This window comes from Bos taurus, chromosome 18 (assembly GCF_002263795.3).
Source record: "Bos taurus isolate L1 Dominette 01449 registration number 42190680 breed Hereford chromosome 18, ARS-UCD2.0, whole genome shotgun sequence".
NCBI lineage: Eukaryota > Metazoa > Chordata > Mammalia > Artiodactyla > Bovidae > Bos > Bos taurus.
In genome coordinates this window covers 34,698,370-34,714,349 of record NC_037345.1, presented here as the reverse complement: position 1 = coordinate 34,714,349, position 15,980 = coordinate 34,698,370, and the positions used below count along the sequence as shown (strand labels likewise).

The following is a 15,980-nucleotide window of genomic DNA, read 5'->3' as shown; positions in this document are numbered from 1 at the left end:
AATTTTTGTGAAGCCCATTTTCTTAGATTATAAAGCCATATTTCAAATCTAAGAGAATATGGAACTTCTGTTTCCTATTAGCATTCTAATTTTTTTCCTGAATTCATCAGATTTAAGTGAACACTGGGAGCCAGCCTCTAAGATGGCCCCAATGATCCCAGCCTCCTCCCATATATGTGAATAAACCACCCCCTCCCTGCTGAGTGTGGGCTAGACATAGTGACTCGCTTCTAATGAACAAGAAGAAAAAAGTGATCAGAGAATAAGTCATAAAAAGCAGGATGACCTCATTCTTTTTCTCTCTATGGAAAGGAATATATGACTAGGAATTGAAGCCACCAAGCAGAAGTCATGTGAGTGAGTTTGCAAGGGGATCCTTTAGCTCCAATTAAGGCTTCAGAGACTGAAGAGCCCCAACAGCTGGACTGCAACCTCATGGGAGACCCTGAGCCAGAACCAATCGGCTAAGCTACTCTCAGATTCCTGTGAAAGGGCACAAAGGGATGAAATATTATCTGGACTGTGGGTGGTGTTTACATGGGTGTGTACATTTGTTAAAACTCAAATTATACACTTAAAATGGGTGCATTATTTGGTAAGTAAACTATACTTTAATAAAGCTGATTTTTTAAAAAAAGACACTGAAATCTTGAGATAAGCAGACAAAGGGTCACTTAGGAAAAAGCTGTGCCATCATTTAAGAAGTTAAGGGTGAGTGTTGAAAACAGAAGCTGCAACAAGCTACCACCACAAACTCACGTGCCCTTAACTGCTCAAAATTGCTCCACCCACAGCTTTTCTCATCTCAGATGACTGCAATCCCATACTCCCAGTTGCTCTAACCAAAAACAGTTGGCGTCATTGACTCTCACACCTCACTTCCAATCTATAAGCAAATCCTGTTGGCTCTATCTCAAATATTCCTGGACCGACTCCTCACCGTGTCCACTGCTACCACCCTGGTCTCTCACCAAGATTACTGCAACAGCCCAACAGGTCCCCCTGCTTCACTCTTGCTTGCTAAAACTGCTGTTAACCCAGCAGCTAGAGTGATCTTTTCAAAACTAAAGGCAGATCATATAATTCATCTGCTCAAAAAGCAGAAACTACTCTCCATTCCACTCAGAATAAAAGTCCATTGTTGTTCCCATGGCCTCCCACAGTCATATAAACTGGCTTCTTGCTATCTCCTTAATCTCTTCTACTACTCTCCTCTTTGATCAGTGTACTCCAGCCGCACTGGCCTACTTATTGTTTAACAAACACACTGTGCAAGCTCCCACTCCAGGGCCTTTACAAGGCTGTGTCCCCTGTTTGGATCACCTTTCCCTCAAATATCTGCATTGCTCATCATTCCCTATCTTCCTTCAGGTCTCTGTTCAAATATGACCTTCTTTACCCAGTCTATCCTGTTTAAAATTGCAGACATTCCCGTTCATTGATGAACCTTATTTTATTCTAATTTTCCTTTTATCTCCCCAGAGCATTTATCACTTTGTAACACACTATATAACTTATATACTATGCATACTGCCTGTTCTTCCATTCCTTCCATACAACAACCAGTAGGGCAGGATCTTTGTTTTGTTTATTCATATATCAAGCTCCTAGAACAGTGCTCACTAAATTACATAATAGGTGTTAAACAAAGACCTTCTGAATGAATGAATTTTTGAATAACTCTGCCAGTTACTGAGCTAAGCACTTTATATACACTATTTTATTTAATCACTAGGGCCACCGTGGGACACATGCATTAACCTCCTTTTATTGAGGACCATAAAGATTAAATAACTTGTCCAAAGTTACAGAATAAATGAAGTAGTATATGAAGCCAGGACTTAACTTCAATTTGTATGTAACTCTAAAGGCTCAATTTCTCAAAGTTGGGTTTGAATGGGAAGAGAACTAAGCTGCTTTAGGACCTAACTAGGTTGAAAGTATGTGGAAGAAGAAACACTGATTTTGGATTTAGTATAAGGAGCAGAGGCAAATAATTAACATTTAGGGAAACTGCTTCAATTAGTTTTGCTTCTAGTCCTATGGGGACAGAAACAAACGTTAATGGTTATCAGAAGAGAAATAAGAGACCCCACAGCCTGAGCTCTATGGATGAGAAAACATGGGTTAGTATCTTTCCTCTAAATTCATTGCTATACTTATCCCAGTGGTAAACAGCGAAATACTAGCAGGGTTTTGTTTTTTCCCCCTTAATGTTGTTGGTTTTTTTTTTCATTAAAATGCTTTCTTTTTCCTAGATTCTACTGGTGTAGAAAGTATTGGTAAAATCATATTTGAGAAATGTATCATCTATACACAAACATTTACCAATTTAAATCTGAGGGAAAGATACAGATTTCTGCCAGTATTACCATCCTTGGAACACAGCCACGTTCATTTGTTTACACATTGTCTATGGCTCCTTTCACACCGAAACAGCGAACCTGAGAAGCTGCAACAGAGATCGTATGCCTGCAAAACTGAAAATATTTACTCTGGCACTTTACAGAAGAAAATCATAAAACAAATATTAATAAAATATAAGTTTCCGTATTTCTTGCATCAGTTCTATCATTTTTCTTGATATATGTGAAAACACATTCTCTAAATTCTAGAACAAGCTATATAAGGTTTTTGTTCTTGTTGATCATATAACTAAAAACATCTCAACAGCTTAAGTCCAAGGAAAACATGGTCTTCAATCTACTAAACAGATATCATTAATTCAAGCAAACATATTCTAGTAGAATTAACACCCATTCACTAGTTATTAAATACTAGAAGATTTTAGTAACATTGAGATGTCAGTCATGAAATCCCAAAAGAGTTTAGCATAAAAGTTGAGAGGAAAGCAATTTTTTGATTTATGTTTTTAGTATCTGAGCTAACAAGTTAAACTTTAAGGAAGTGTTTGGAACAAGGAAAACAACAGTCACACATTCACACACCAAACAGACAAAAAAGCAATAATCGTACACTGTCATTACCTTCCAATTTCTCCTTTATATATTAATTACCAAGTAGTAAAACCTGGAACATGTGCTTTTAATCTTCCAAGCAAACAAGTCTAATACATAAAAAAGCAAACTTCTAACTTATTACTCATTTTAAAATTCTGTAAGCTATTTTCCCTCTCCCTGTCAAAAGATTAGTTGGTTTGTAACTCACAAAAGATCAAACTTTGTTTCACAAAATTAAAGGAAAAAAACCCACAACTCTTCATTGTATATATACAAGATATGAAAATCCTTTTCATAATACAGCCCAATACAAAAATCTTTTAAGTTCCTCAAAGGAATATTTAGATGTTCCTCATGTTTCGCAAATACAGTGATAGGTTATACTATTCAGAATGACACTTAGAAAAGAATTTTAGCAAGTGAATAAAAACAAGTATAGAAACATGCTGCAAAGGAAACAGGAGAAAGACTGAGTACAAAATGAGGTAAAAAACTTTTTTTCTTTAAATATTTTATTTCAAGAAGTCAATTTCTACATTAAAAGATGAACCAATCCAAGACACTATTCATTAACATTTCATCAAAAGCACATAATTCATTTAACTTAGATTTTAATAGGGCTCTCAACTTAAACATCTCTACCTACATTTTTCACATCTTTGATCTAAAACTTCCTACATAAAAATTTTAAGATATTTGTTTCCCAGAAGCTTTTCCTCAAAACAAAAAAATATTTCCGGGTTAACGTTTTCATATTTTCTCAAAATTAAATTCGCTACATTAAGAAGTGGAAACCTATCCATGAATCATTTCTAAATACTATTAAATTTTAAGCCTAAGTCTTTTCCCATTTTTCTCTAAATTTCATTAAAAAAAAAAAACAAAACACTATAGTCACACACATTTTAGTAAAACAAAAAATTTCTTGTCCACACTTTTGAAGGAATTAGGTTTCAAATGTTACATATAAGAAAGCACACTACTCTTTTTAAGGGTGAGAACTTTCTGTGGCAAACAACATAAGCACGATATTAGCAATGAAATTATATAAAACACTTGATTTTTAAAAATTGTATTATATCTTTTTAATATGGAATGAAAGCAAATCTGATCACACGTCTATAATCAGACCTGTGATCTCTTTCTTAAAATATCAATCATCAGGTAATCTCTAATAGTAAAACAATCCACAGTATTTCAACTTGCAAAGAAATGTTTCCTACCTTGCCTGCTTCTCTTTCGAAGTCGACATACTCTCGGCTAGGTGTTTGTCGCTGTTCTCCCTGCCAGCTGGCCGGAAAAAACTGGAGAGACAGATTGGTTCCTGTGGCCACAAAAGCCTTTTAGAAAAATCAATACAAACAGGATCAGGAGCAGGACATTACATAAATTATGCAGGCAGTCATTTATTTTTACATCAGTTTCTGTCTTAAGCCAGGCAGCACCAAGATTACTTAAAAGTAAAAAAACATGCACTCATCATTTTTCTTAAGTATTAAGTTACAAACATCTGATTCCATTTTGAGGACATTTGCCATTGGCTGCTTAAATATAAAATCAGACATGGAATCAATACTTTCTTTCAGGTCGTTTTTTGCTGACGTTAGTACAACGCACTGCTAATGTCTAACCAGAAGTCCCCATCACTACATTTAAGAACTTGTATTTTTAAACGTAAAAATCACTGAAGAGCTGAATATTTTGAATTTTAAAGCATACCACAATTTAAAGTTGTATAAATGAGACACTTGAATTTTTCTTGATTTTCCGTGCTCAAAGAAACACTATGCTTCAAAAACCATGCTAAAAATGCACTCGGAGATGACTGGAAGTGAAAATATCTCCACGATATATCACATTGGGAGGATCTCATTATCATGAATAAACTAACCAAATATCATTTCCAGTAATTTTTAATAACCAAAATTTATAAGATGAAGACAACATCCTCCATTATGGTTTTCAGTAGAACTCACTCTCAGAGACAAAAATTTCAGTTTCAGCAAAGGCTCAGCTTAAAAAACACACACTTTTTCATCCCCATAGGTGTCTATTTTATCCAGAGTTTCCCAAATTCCAATCACTTGCACACTGACTATAAATAAATGTTAATTAATTAATAGCTCACTACTGAAAAAAAATGCACTTGGGACTATCTCTCCTCTGATAAACCATACATTAGCATGTGATATGACAGTACTCATCTCTCTAAAACCTTGGATGAATTTTTTAAAATGTGTTTTCGAAAATCTGACTTTAGGAAAACTGGATCTGACAATAACAAAAGCGTATTCATCTAATATTTATAAAAGATTTGGATGGCACAGCTCAACAGACAGAACAATCTAAAACCATTTCAATCAAGTGTCATTCTGTGTAGCCCCAGAGCAATTTAACTCTATACTTTCCCTGAGTTAAAAATGGAAGTAGCACTGTCCCTCTTTCCCAGGGAAATTCTAAAAGAAATACATAAAAAGCACTAAAAAAATTCTGCTTTTTATCATCTAAATGTAAACTCTTTGTTGAAATCAGAAAACTTTTTGTTTTAGGTTACTAATTAAAATTCTAAAGCATGATTTGTTTCCAAGTATAGAGTCTTCATCTGAAAGCTGGGGTTCACATTCTTGGGCAATTTGTTGAAAGCATTAGCTGATTCAGCTATCCACTAGTTCCCCCAAAGATAGGGACTTAGATTCTTTACAGATAAAAATTACAGCACTTCCTATTTCTATAATTGATACTAGAAGGTGCAGTGGTCAATCTAACTGCTAAATCTCTATAGATACCTTTAATGGCATTTCCCTAATCACTGGGATATCTTTTCTTGTGGTAAATACTTAAACGAATAGAGACTGAACATTGATATTACGATATTAACCTTAAGAACTTTGCCAACTATTAGCGTAAGTTTAAAAAAACCAACCACTGAAATGAAAAGCAGACTCTAGGAGGCAAACTGCCTAGGATGACCTGAGGCAAATTACTTCACTCTGAACCTCAGTTTCCAGAACTTGTAAAGTGTTTAGAACACCACCCAGTAAATGCTACATGTATTTGTTAAATACAATGAGAAGTAATTCTTAGCTGAAGAAGACAGCCAACTCTTTCGGTCTCAGACAATGAAATTCTCAGAGCAGAGTGGTAACAGATAAGAGATCCTGTCCATAAATGAATACCCTGCCCAAATCGGGCAGCCATGTTTCTTCAGCAGTCACCTAGTAACAAACCCTTCTGTCACAGTGTATCCCAAATCAGCTCTGGGCTAAGTAAAGACATTCTGCAACTCTTATTACCTCACCACACCTCCCGCCTGAAGGCCAACCTCAGAACAGATTTCCTGCTTCATCACTTCATGTCCATTATCTCATCAACATACCTCTCTGAGACCAGAGAAGTGGTAAAAACAGATCACACTCTAGAATACCATTTCTCAAATTTGACCACAGAACTCTTTTTTTTTAATGGAACATCTACAATACATAGGAGTTGGGAAAATTTTATTTGAAAACATAAAAATCCACAATGGTAAAAGTGGTTGTATGGAGAATTCTCAGAATGTCCTGACTATATTTTATGAGGTTTCATTAAATTGTAAAATAGCCAATCCAACATACATTTTATTCTTCCATCTTCAAGATTAAAAAGATTTTACCACTTTCACAGTAGTCACCATACCTCTCATAAGTATTTTTTATTAATCATTAGTGTTGAAGATATCTCTTAATGCTCTTACTATAATACAAGAGCTTATATAAGGAATAAATCTGATTTTACCAAATAGATTCTACCCCTCACCTATAATCACGCTTATCTCATGCTATGATATAGAGTCTTGTTAAGTTTTATAGCTAAGAAGAGATGAGCATCACAGCCTTATGTTATTTTTTTTACATCTAAATACAAAATAAATTCTTCATTAACCTCACTGATAAGGAGGTGTTCATAATAAAAAATAAATAAAAGGGGAGCAGGGTTGGACATAGTTTAGAGAACTATATACTTTTATCATACATGGCTGCTATTAAAATAAAAGCAAAAAAAATGCCTTTCCCCACCTATTTTCCACCACCAAATAAGTAACAGCCACAGCCTGTTTACGAGTTGTAAGATAAATTTGGGGCATTAAATGAAGTAACCTTTAAATTCAAATAATCAAGCGCTTATGATACAAAAGATACTGTGCAAAACCCATACAAAGGGGGCATATATGAAATTAATGTGGTCTCTATCCCCTAGAAGCTAAAACTCTGTTAATTTAAGTATGGCTAACATTGAATTAAAGGGAGAAAACTGGAGAGGAAAAAGTGAAATTCCTTCCAAATACAAAGTTATATTATTCAACACATTAAACTGTGCTGTCTTAATTACAATTCTTAGATGAAATTCAAACTACCTATCTTCTTTAACTTAAATACTTGTCAGAAATTAAGAATTTATTAAAATTTGTAGGACCAGATTTTTGGAAGAAGAGAAGGCCTAGAATTAGAATGTCTGATTTATCCCTGAAGAGGAATTTATAACAAATACAAGCAACCTATAATACTGCTGTAACAGTAAATTCATGTTATATATGATACAGTAATTCAAATATACTATGAATTCATATATATTCAAATACACTTTATACTTCCAATTCATAATCACATGCAATAAAATTTGATATGACAGAAAATACCCTATTAACTATATTTCCCTAGGTTTCCCCAAAAACCTCAGCTCTAAAAAATTACAATAGCATTTTATAGCTCATCTTTTATACTTACATCAATTACTTCCAAGAAATCCATTGGTTGGGTATACCATCCACCTTTTCCAAAAGGAAATCCAGACAAAGGATGATATAATCACTGAACCAACTAAGTAAGGAAAGATTCTTCTACCACTTAGTGCCAAAACTAAAAACTATTTGTCCTATATATCTGAATCATATTAACAATTACAACTACTCAAGGAAGTGGGCTAAAAGCTAGACATTTTCTTTTATAATGTGCAATAACGACCAAATATTCTAGAGTTCCTAGTTAAGTTGGCCCTATCTTCTCATTATCTGTAATACAATTTAAAAAGCCTTTGTCTTAAACATCAAAATATTTTTAAAAAATAAACTTTATTTCAGTGATGACAAGGGAGAATTTTATGATATGTGAATTATGTCTCAATAAAAATATTCTCTCCTGTACCGGGAATGGGAGAAGCAAATGGTCCAACAAGTCTTGCTATTGTTAGCCTAAATTCAAACTGCGCCTGTAGCTTCAAGTGTGTGAAGATGCACTGGCCCAAGTCATGGAGCAGATAATCAGATTCCATTATACAGTGCCTCAACTTCTTAAAAAATTAACAATCAGCCTCTACTCTTTAGTTTTTTCCGATGCACTTTTTGGCTCCATCATTCTCTCCTCATTAGCACCTCCAATAGGACAAACAAACCAAAAGGAGATGAGGGGAACTAGGATACTTGAATTTTTTTTCAACATAACGTTTGGTGGAGGTAAAGCACCAAATCCAGCATCTAAAACAGGGCCTCAGATCGACTATGGGTTTTGCAAATCCATGCGATTCTTTAAAAACTGCAGGCCTAAGCGGGATATGTTTTTTTAGGTTTGGAGGGAAAAAAAGGTTTCCTTCCGATTCTCCTGAAGCTTAACATGCGAAGAAAAGATGGCACGTTTTAGGGGGCTTCTTTTTTTCTCTCTTAGGACAACAGATAACCGGATTTACCCTCTGATTTATTCTCAGCTCTACTGAAAAAGAGATAGCTTCACACATAGATTTACGCAAAATCTAGCGTTAAGAACCAAACTATCGCCCAAGAAACGATTTTGAACGAAACCCACTTCTTTTTCCCTACGGGTGTTTTCTTCCTACTAATATCCCCTATTAATATTCCGACTCTTTCTGTAATCAGGGTCACAGCCTATAACAGTGACCTTTCCTGGTTTAGTTGGGCTCGGGTTTGAGATCCACTCGCGGCAAAGTGTCCGCCGAGTCGTGTGGGAAACATAATCCACCCGCCGACGGCCACCGGGAAGCGTCTCCCCGCGAGGACGCGGCCCGCCAGTGTCTGGTTTCGCATTTTGAATCCCGAGTAGGAAGTGAGACGGCGCCCGCTCAGTTCCGGGAGCCGCGGCGTTCGCGGCGCCGTCCGGAACCGGCCTGGGCCGCGGCGGCCCCCGTGCAACAAGTGACCCGCGCGCGCCCCGGTCCCGCCGACTTACGATTTCCGAGCGGCCGTCGCGGCAGGCGTTCTGGAAGCGCGCCTGGCGCTCCTCGTGGGGCCGGTCCCTGAAGCCCGTGTACTTAATCTGCAAGGCAGAGACGGCCCGAAATCAGGAGCCAAATCCGCGACGCCGTCCGCCCCGCGCCGCCCCGATAAGGGCAAGCAGAGTCAGCGGGCAGACGGCTGCCCGGGCGAGATTGCCCCTCAGCGGGCGCGCCGGCGCGGGGATCCCCGGGGCCGCACCGCCCAAACTTTTCTCCTCCCGGGCCCGCTCGGGGCGCGCCGCGGCCTCCCCGCCGCCCGCCTGCCTCACCTCACATTCGCGGCTCAGCTTCCTGAAGAACTCCTCGTTCTCGAACTTGCTTCTCTGGTCGGGCACGACGCGCGGCATCTTCCCGCCCTGAGGCCGCGCCGGCCGCCGGGCTCCAGGCTTCCGCGGGCACCCGCTGGCCGGCTCCGCGCTGACCGACTGACCGCCCACCCGCGGCGCCCTGACTCTCGCTTCCCTTTGTTTCAGGCGCCCGCCCGCGTGGGCTCCCGCGCCCGGGAGTCTAAGGTGCCGCCGCCCGCTCGAGCCCAGCCCACGCCGCCGCCGCCTAAGCCGTTGCCTACCGCCCGCGCTGATCCAACATTCGCCGCCCCCGGCCGCCGCCGCCGCCACTTCCTCTCGCCGCCCACCTCGCTAGCCCGCCCGCCCGGCCCCGCCCCGCCCCCGTCGGCCCCACCCCTCCTCCTCGCGCGCCCGCCCGCCCCAAACTCCGGCAAACAAAACGCACCATTCACAACTCTGCGACCCGCGCCGCGCATGCGCCGCAAGTCCGCTTGCGGTGCCGCTGGACTGCAGCGAAACCCGGCTCCTCCCGCGGCGCCGCGCGGCCCCTTTTCTCCTGGCCGGCCACTTCGTTCAGTGGGGGATCTGCCCCGTTCTTGGAGATAGGGAGCGGCCCGCGCGAGTCCTTCCTCTACACTACCTGGAACTTTTGGGCTCCCCAGAAGCGCGGAGTAACCCCAAATTGTCACCTGAACGCCAGGAAACTTAAGTCCTTGGAGACTTTGAAGGAGACTCCAAAGTCTCCTTTGGAAACTTAAGTTCTTGGAGATTCCGAAAACCGACCAGGAGGGGTGCAGGCTGTGCACATCAAAGACTAACGGTGGAAAGAGACTAAAAAGATCCAACTGAACCCGCATCATGGTGGAAAGGTCTGAGTTGTTGGAATCAGAAGGGCCTCAAATGGGACCTCACTCACTCCCCTGCCTGCTGGCTGGGGCCCTTAGATAGGCACTGGACCACAAAGCCTCAGTTTGCTTTTTTCCAAAAATGCAGGCACTCACAACCTCGCAGTATTAGCTGGCATGAGAGCTTTTATGTAGTTTTAGCACATGATGAACACTCAATAAATTTAGGTTTACAAAGAACAAGCTGAATTAATAACCCAATACCGGTTCATATATTTACACAAATGTACAATCCAATCCTAAAAAACCAGATCCACAAGTTCTAGGGAAGTCATTTAGCTCAGGCTGGAGACAGCCTGACATGGGATTTACAGCAGAGCTTTACTTAAAGTTGGTCCTCAATGAATTCTGACCGTTAAAATCTCAGCTTGTCAGAAACTCAGTCCGAGTATGGCAAATAGGTGCCAGTTTTGACAGTAGCTGGTCTTACAGCAAAGGATTGTAAGAATGCACTTAAACTTACAGGAGTTAGTGCCAAGGGCAATTGGCAATGTCTGCCTGAATGCAGGATTTGGCAGACTTTCCCAGCCCTTTCTAGTCTAATCCAATCTCATTTTTACAGATACAGAACTGAGCTAGGATGATGGACTATCCTGGTTTTAGCAATGGAAGTCCCATGTCCCAGGAAACCACTCAGTTCCTGGCAAACTGGATTGGTTTTTCACTCTAAGGTCCAGTAGTGATGGATTGCCCAAGGTCAGAGGGAGAGTTTTCAGCAAAATCAAACCTGCAGGCCAGTGGTTTTAACAAACACACACTTTCTGAGTAGCAAACATAGAATCAACTTCTTCCAAGGGCATGCTCCCTGGCCTACACCAAGCCTGTGTGAATGTAAGTATGTACACAAACAGAAAGGGTATACATAGATATGGATGTCACCAACCACTTTTGTTGGGTCTCCAGGTATCTCAGAATCTTTCCCTTGGGTGCTTTTCAGTTGCAAATGACAGAAAACCAATTAAAAAAAAAAAACCTTAAAGCTAAAAAGGTGTCAGTTTTAAGTAAACGAATCACAGAGAGGGACTTTTTCCTTTCTCTGTTTCTTCTCACTGCTAATTCTCTCAGCCTCTCATCAATGGCATTCATTTCCTGACAAAGGATGGAAACATCCACTTCTCTGTCTCCAAAATTTCCATCTCCCGGATTGGCCTAATCTGGGTCCCACACTCTCCCCTCTGCCAAATCACCATATCCAAGCAAGTGTGATGACATCGGCCAGCTTATGTCACATGCTGTCCCATTGCAGACTGGGGGCCTGCGATTGGCAACTTCAGAGAAAAGCCAATGGTTGAAAGAAGGGAAGAACAGTTTTCCCCGAAAGGAGGGAGTAAGAGTACATGGTGGGCCCACTGAGCAGTTTGTATCAGCTACATCTGGCAAAAGGTGCCATTTATTTCACTGTTTAAATGTTCCAGTGAAACTGAAGGGGGAAACTTCACATCAGCACAAAGTGCAGACAAAACCAGCCTTAAAGTATCTGCACTTTATGTTAAGAGGTAAGTGAGGCAGCCTCTACCCCAGTTACCAAGGCAGAACCAAGCCACTCACAAGGAACAGAAGTTTTCATCCATCTGCTGCTTCTCCCTTACATCTTCCCAGTTCAGCTAAGAAGATCTTTGGGCACCAAGACAATACAATCATTGTTTGAACAAGAGGAAGATGATGAGTTTGCTGTCAGTCAACAAGGACTGTGGTCAAGGAAGCAGAATTTCTGCTGTTGGCTTCCATAGTAGGAAAAAAGGATATCCCATGTGATACCATGCAATGTCGCCATATTCTGTTTAGGTAGATACTTGTGTAAAACCCTTCATTTCTGTCTCTGATAGATGCTTCACAAGGAAGCACTCTTACTCCACAGTGGGTCCAGGTAGGGCTCACAGAGCTGCAGGTGACCTTGGTGTCTGGACTCCAGCAATAAATTGTTTTTTCCCTGGGAGATGTGGAATAAATAAAAGTTGAAATCTCACTAGAGTGGCCTAGATGCTCAGACCAGACATGAACTGTTTGTTGATTCTGTTCCCAAGTTTTATTCGAGGACTCATACAGAGGGGCTTTCCTGATGGTCCAATCGCTAGGACTCGCGCTCCCAGTGCAGGGGGGCAGTTTGATCCCTGGTCTGGGAAGTAGATCCCACATGCCGCAACTGAGAGGCGGTGAAGAAAAGTAAACAAAAAAAGGTTTTTTTAAAAAATTATATAATATTATATATATATATTACATATATATATAAGAACTCATACAAAATATTCCAGATAATTGAGTTTAACCTTCAAGTTCCTCCTCTTCTTGAACTTGACTAATCTGGAAGTAACGCAATTTCTAACTTTCTTTGCTGTTAACAACTACAGATAACCAATCATGTAGTTGCTGTTGTTTAGTCACAAAGTCATGTTACTTGGACTGTAGTCCGCCAGGCTCCTCTGTCCATGGAATTTCCCAGGCAAGAAAACTGGAGTCGGTTGCCATGCCCTCCTCCAGGGGATCTTCCTGACCCAGGGATCAAACCCAAGTCTTGTATGTATGTCTCCTGCATTGGCAGGTAGGTTCTTTACCACTAGCGCCACCTGGGAAACCTATCATGTAGATTATTCTTCTGCAAATATTTTTGGTGAGATATTTCAAATACCTTTTGGAGAAAGGCACCTCAGACATTACAGTAGTCCTGCTCTTGCTTCTTTTGACTGTAACAACCCCTCCACCAAGATTCTCAGCTTTTCCATTCACTTTGATTCTCTCCTAAAGAAACTGCTCAAAATTGGCAGCATCTATGATGCTACCTTTTACAGGGTAGGTATAGTCAAAGGTAAAACTTCAGAACCAGCTTCTTTTTTTTGCCCTTTGCCACAAGCTTTTTCACAGGAGCCATGGCAGCAGCTGAGGCAGAAAGCCACCATGAATTTTTTGACAAAGGTGATGGTCAAGACATATCCCTTCTAAGCTCGAGGGAGCTGGACTGGAAGCAGTGGGAGTACAGAGCAGGACAGAGTACTCTAAGTGTCAGCCTCACAGAGGTGGGGAATGCCGTCTGGAGGGAAAGGGATGGGAGAGTCTGCCAGGTGGACCCAGAACAGCAGCACCACAGACAGCCTTTGGCAACTCCAGGCCACAGGGTAACCCACATTCGGCATTGTCTGGCATCCAAACAGCCAGGACAACCGGGAAATGAGCCGCAGGCCAAAGGAGGCCATCTCCTCGGCTGAACTCTGTATGCCTTTTTTTTTTTTAATGGTTAATTTTTTTCAATTATTTTACAAACTGGATTAAAGGAAATTAATAAAAGAAAATTTCACACACATCACATATATTTAGCTCTGTGCTTCTGTCTGATGGGTATGGATTGGTTCAGGCACCACCTCATGAAGGAGTTTGCTACCAGCCAGCTCTAGTAGGGCCCACAGATTGAAGCCTGAGGGTGACTGTTCATTGCCGAGAAACACCCTCCCAACCCCATAAACCTGGTTGAATTCTCTGAAGTCCTACTGCTTGGAGCTTTTCGTTCTTAAGGATTCAATCAGTCCAGGGCCTTCTCTCTCCTACTTTCCCGAGTGGGCAGCTGCTTCCACTGATCTTGAAAGGGTGGGCAGTAAATGGACGATACTGCTGAGCAGGGTGTGGAGGGAACTGTTAATTGTCTGGTTCAACTGTGAACCTCTGAGCGGGGTGCTTTTTATACCCCTTATCTCAGTTAATTCACACAACCACCTCCTAAGACAGGCCTCCTTGTCCCTATCTGAGATGAGGAAAAGGAGACCCTGAAAAGGTAAATAGGTGGCCATAGGACCCAGACAAGACCCTGACCCATTAGAGTTAATGAAATGGCTAAGCACTGGGGGTATATCCTTTGTTCACTCCTCATGATAACCCTGCAAGTTTGTTGTTATTGACCCTATTCTACAGATGAGGAAACCGAGGTTCAGAGGGGCTGGGGCTCTTAACCATTCCATTCCAAGGCTTCTACTGGTAAGGATGCCCAGCTTGTCTCCTTCACCAAACTGCGTGCAAGCTTGTAGAGAGCTGGAGTCACTCCCCTGAAGCACCCTACCATGCTCCCAAAGGGGCCCCAACAGGTTGGGTGGAGGGGTCTTACTATGGGCCTTGTGGCAGGATGTGGCTTTTGCCCTTGATGGTTGAACATTCCTGTCCCCTGAGCCCAACTGTTTGTCCCTCCTTGGCTTGGTTGGTCAGGGCCTAGACATCCTGCCTCCCAGGTCCAGCAGAAAGGATGGCTTTATCCAGATCCAGTGTCAGCAGCCACCCACATCTGTCTCTCCTCAAAGTGGGGGTGAGGTCCTCCCAGGTCCCTGAAACTCTGTGCACTTTTTTCTAAAGAAACAGCATCCATTCAATTACTGAGGAAATAGTGTACCATCTTAAAGCTGAAACAGGATCTGGAAGCCACAAATGAACGTCGAGGGGGGTGGGAGAGAAGGGGAATTAGTGGTTGGCACAGAGCCATCAAAGCCTAGCTCTACTCAGCTTCTAGTCTTTGGATGGAGATGGGCTGAAGTCCAGGATGGGGTATCATCCACCTAAATGAGGCAGCTTCCTGAGCCTTAAATAATTTTTTTGAGATATAATTTACATACCATACAATTCACCCTTGGGCCCATAAGAATTTTCCCTCTGGGAAGTTCTCCCCCTTCTTAACTGCCCTGCTACCACCGCCTGCCCCCCCCCACCCCCAACACTCCCATCAGTTCATCCATCCCAGAAGGAGAAGAAAGCAGAGAGGAGCAAATTTCCCCAGAATAGCATTTCTTCAGTGTTGGGATCAATAAACCCGTTTGCTTAAAAGGAACCAGATGATTTCATCCTTGTAATTACAAGGTTGACGTTTGCAAAATCTTGCCCAGGCACCAAATGAGCCTCTTTGTCATGGGAGGTGAAGGGGTTTGTCTGAGTGGCCGGAGGTGGGGCCTGAACCTGGTGTGGTGGGCAGAGGGCCAGGCTGGGGTCAGGAGGCCTGGCTGACCATGTGTGAGGGCTGCTGGATGGCTCCCCTTCCCCTGCCCTCCTCTCTGAGTTTCTGGAGGGTGATGGCAAACAGACTAGACTAGGGAACTGGAGAATGTAGAGCTCTAACCACACTGTCCTGCTGCTTGAAACCCTCCCCCAAGCCCCCGATTTGCCTATGGCTGAGAGGCAAAGGCCCTCAGCCCAGCTTATGGGACCCCCTGACAGTCATTCCGTTCCTTCCCAATCCCATCTCCCATTGTGTCTCCCTACGGCACCCTGCCATCTGACCACACTGGCCTGCTTGTGCTTCCCACATGCCTCAGGGCCTTTGCTCTCACTGTCCCCTCTATCTAGCCTGACCTCCTCCCCTTTCTCTTATGGGGAAACTCTTATTTGTTTTCTTTCCTTTCTTTTTTAAAATGTTTATTGATTTGACTGTGCCAGGTCTTGGTTGCAGCATGTGGGATCTCAGTTTCCTGATCAGGGAGGGTCCCCAGGCCCCTGCGTTGGGAGTACAGAACCTTAGCCGCTGGACTGCCAGAGAAGTCCCTCATGCTTTTTCTTTAAATAATGAGTTCAGGGGCCTTTGACTGCTCTCTGCAGAGTGACTG

The 15,980-nt window shown here is 42.0% G+C and overlaps 1 protein-coding gene and 1 pseudogene across 6 annotated transcripts in view; both read right to left on the bottom strand.

Annotated features, from left to right (window-relative positions):
- CBFB (core-binding factor subunit beta) overlaps positions 1-9,820 on the bottom strand; it is a 48,583-nt gene extending 38,763 nt beyond the window's left edge. For 3 of the 6 annotated variants that reach the window (XR_009491169.1, XR_009491170.1, XM_005218718.5), the window contains exons 1-3: positions 9,491-9,820; positions 9,176-9,262; positions 4,184-4,300 (exon numbers count right to left, since the gene is read on the bottom strand). Coding sequence is in view for 4 of the 6 variants with exons in the window: in XM_005218718.5 (XP_005218775.1) it covers positions 4,184-4,300; positions 9,176-9,262; positions 9,491-9,568 (282 nt within the window). In the remaining 2 variants the exon portion in view is untranslated. The remainder of the gene's footprint in view (positions 1-4,183; positions 4,301-9,175; positions 9,263-9,490) is intronic. The other 3 variants (XM_059876893.1, XM_059876892.1, NM_001191435.1) reach the window with 2 other exon arrangements.
- Positions 9,821-12,675: 2,855 nt separating this feature from the next.
- On the bottom strand, positions 12,676-13,399 carry LOC100295225 (large ribosomal subunit protein eL22-like; annotated as a pseudogene).
- Positions 13,400-15,980: the final 2,581 nt, after the last annotated feature.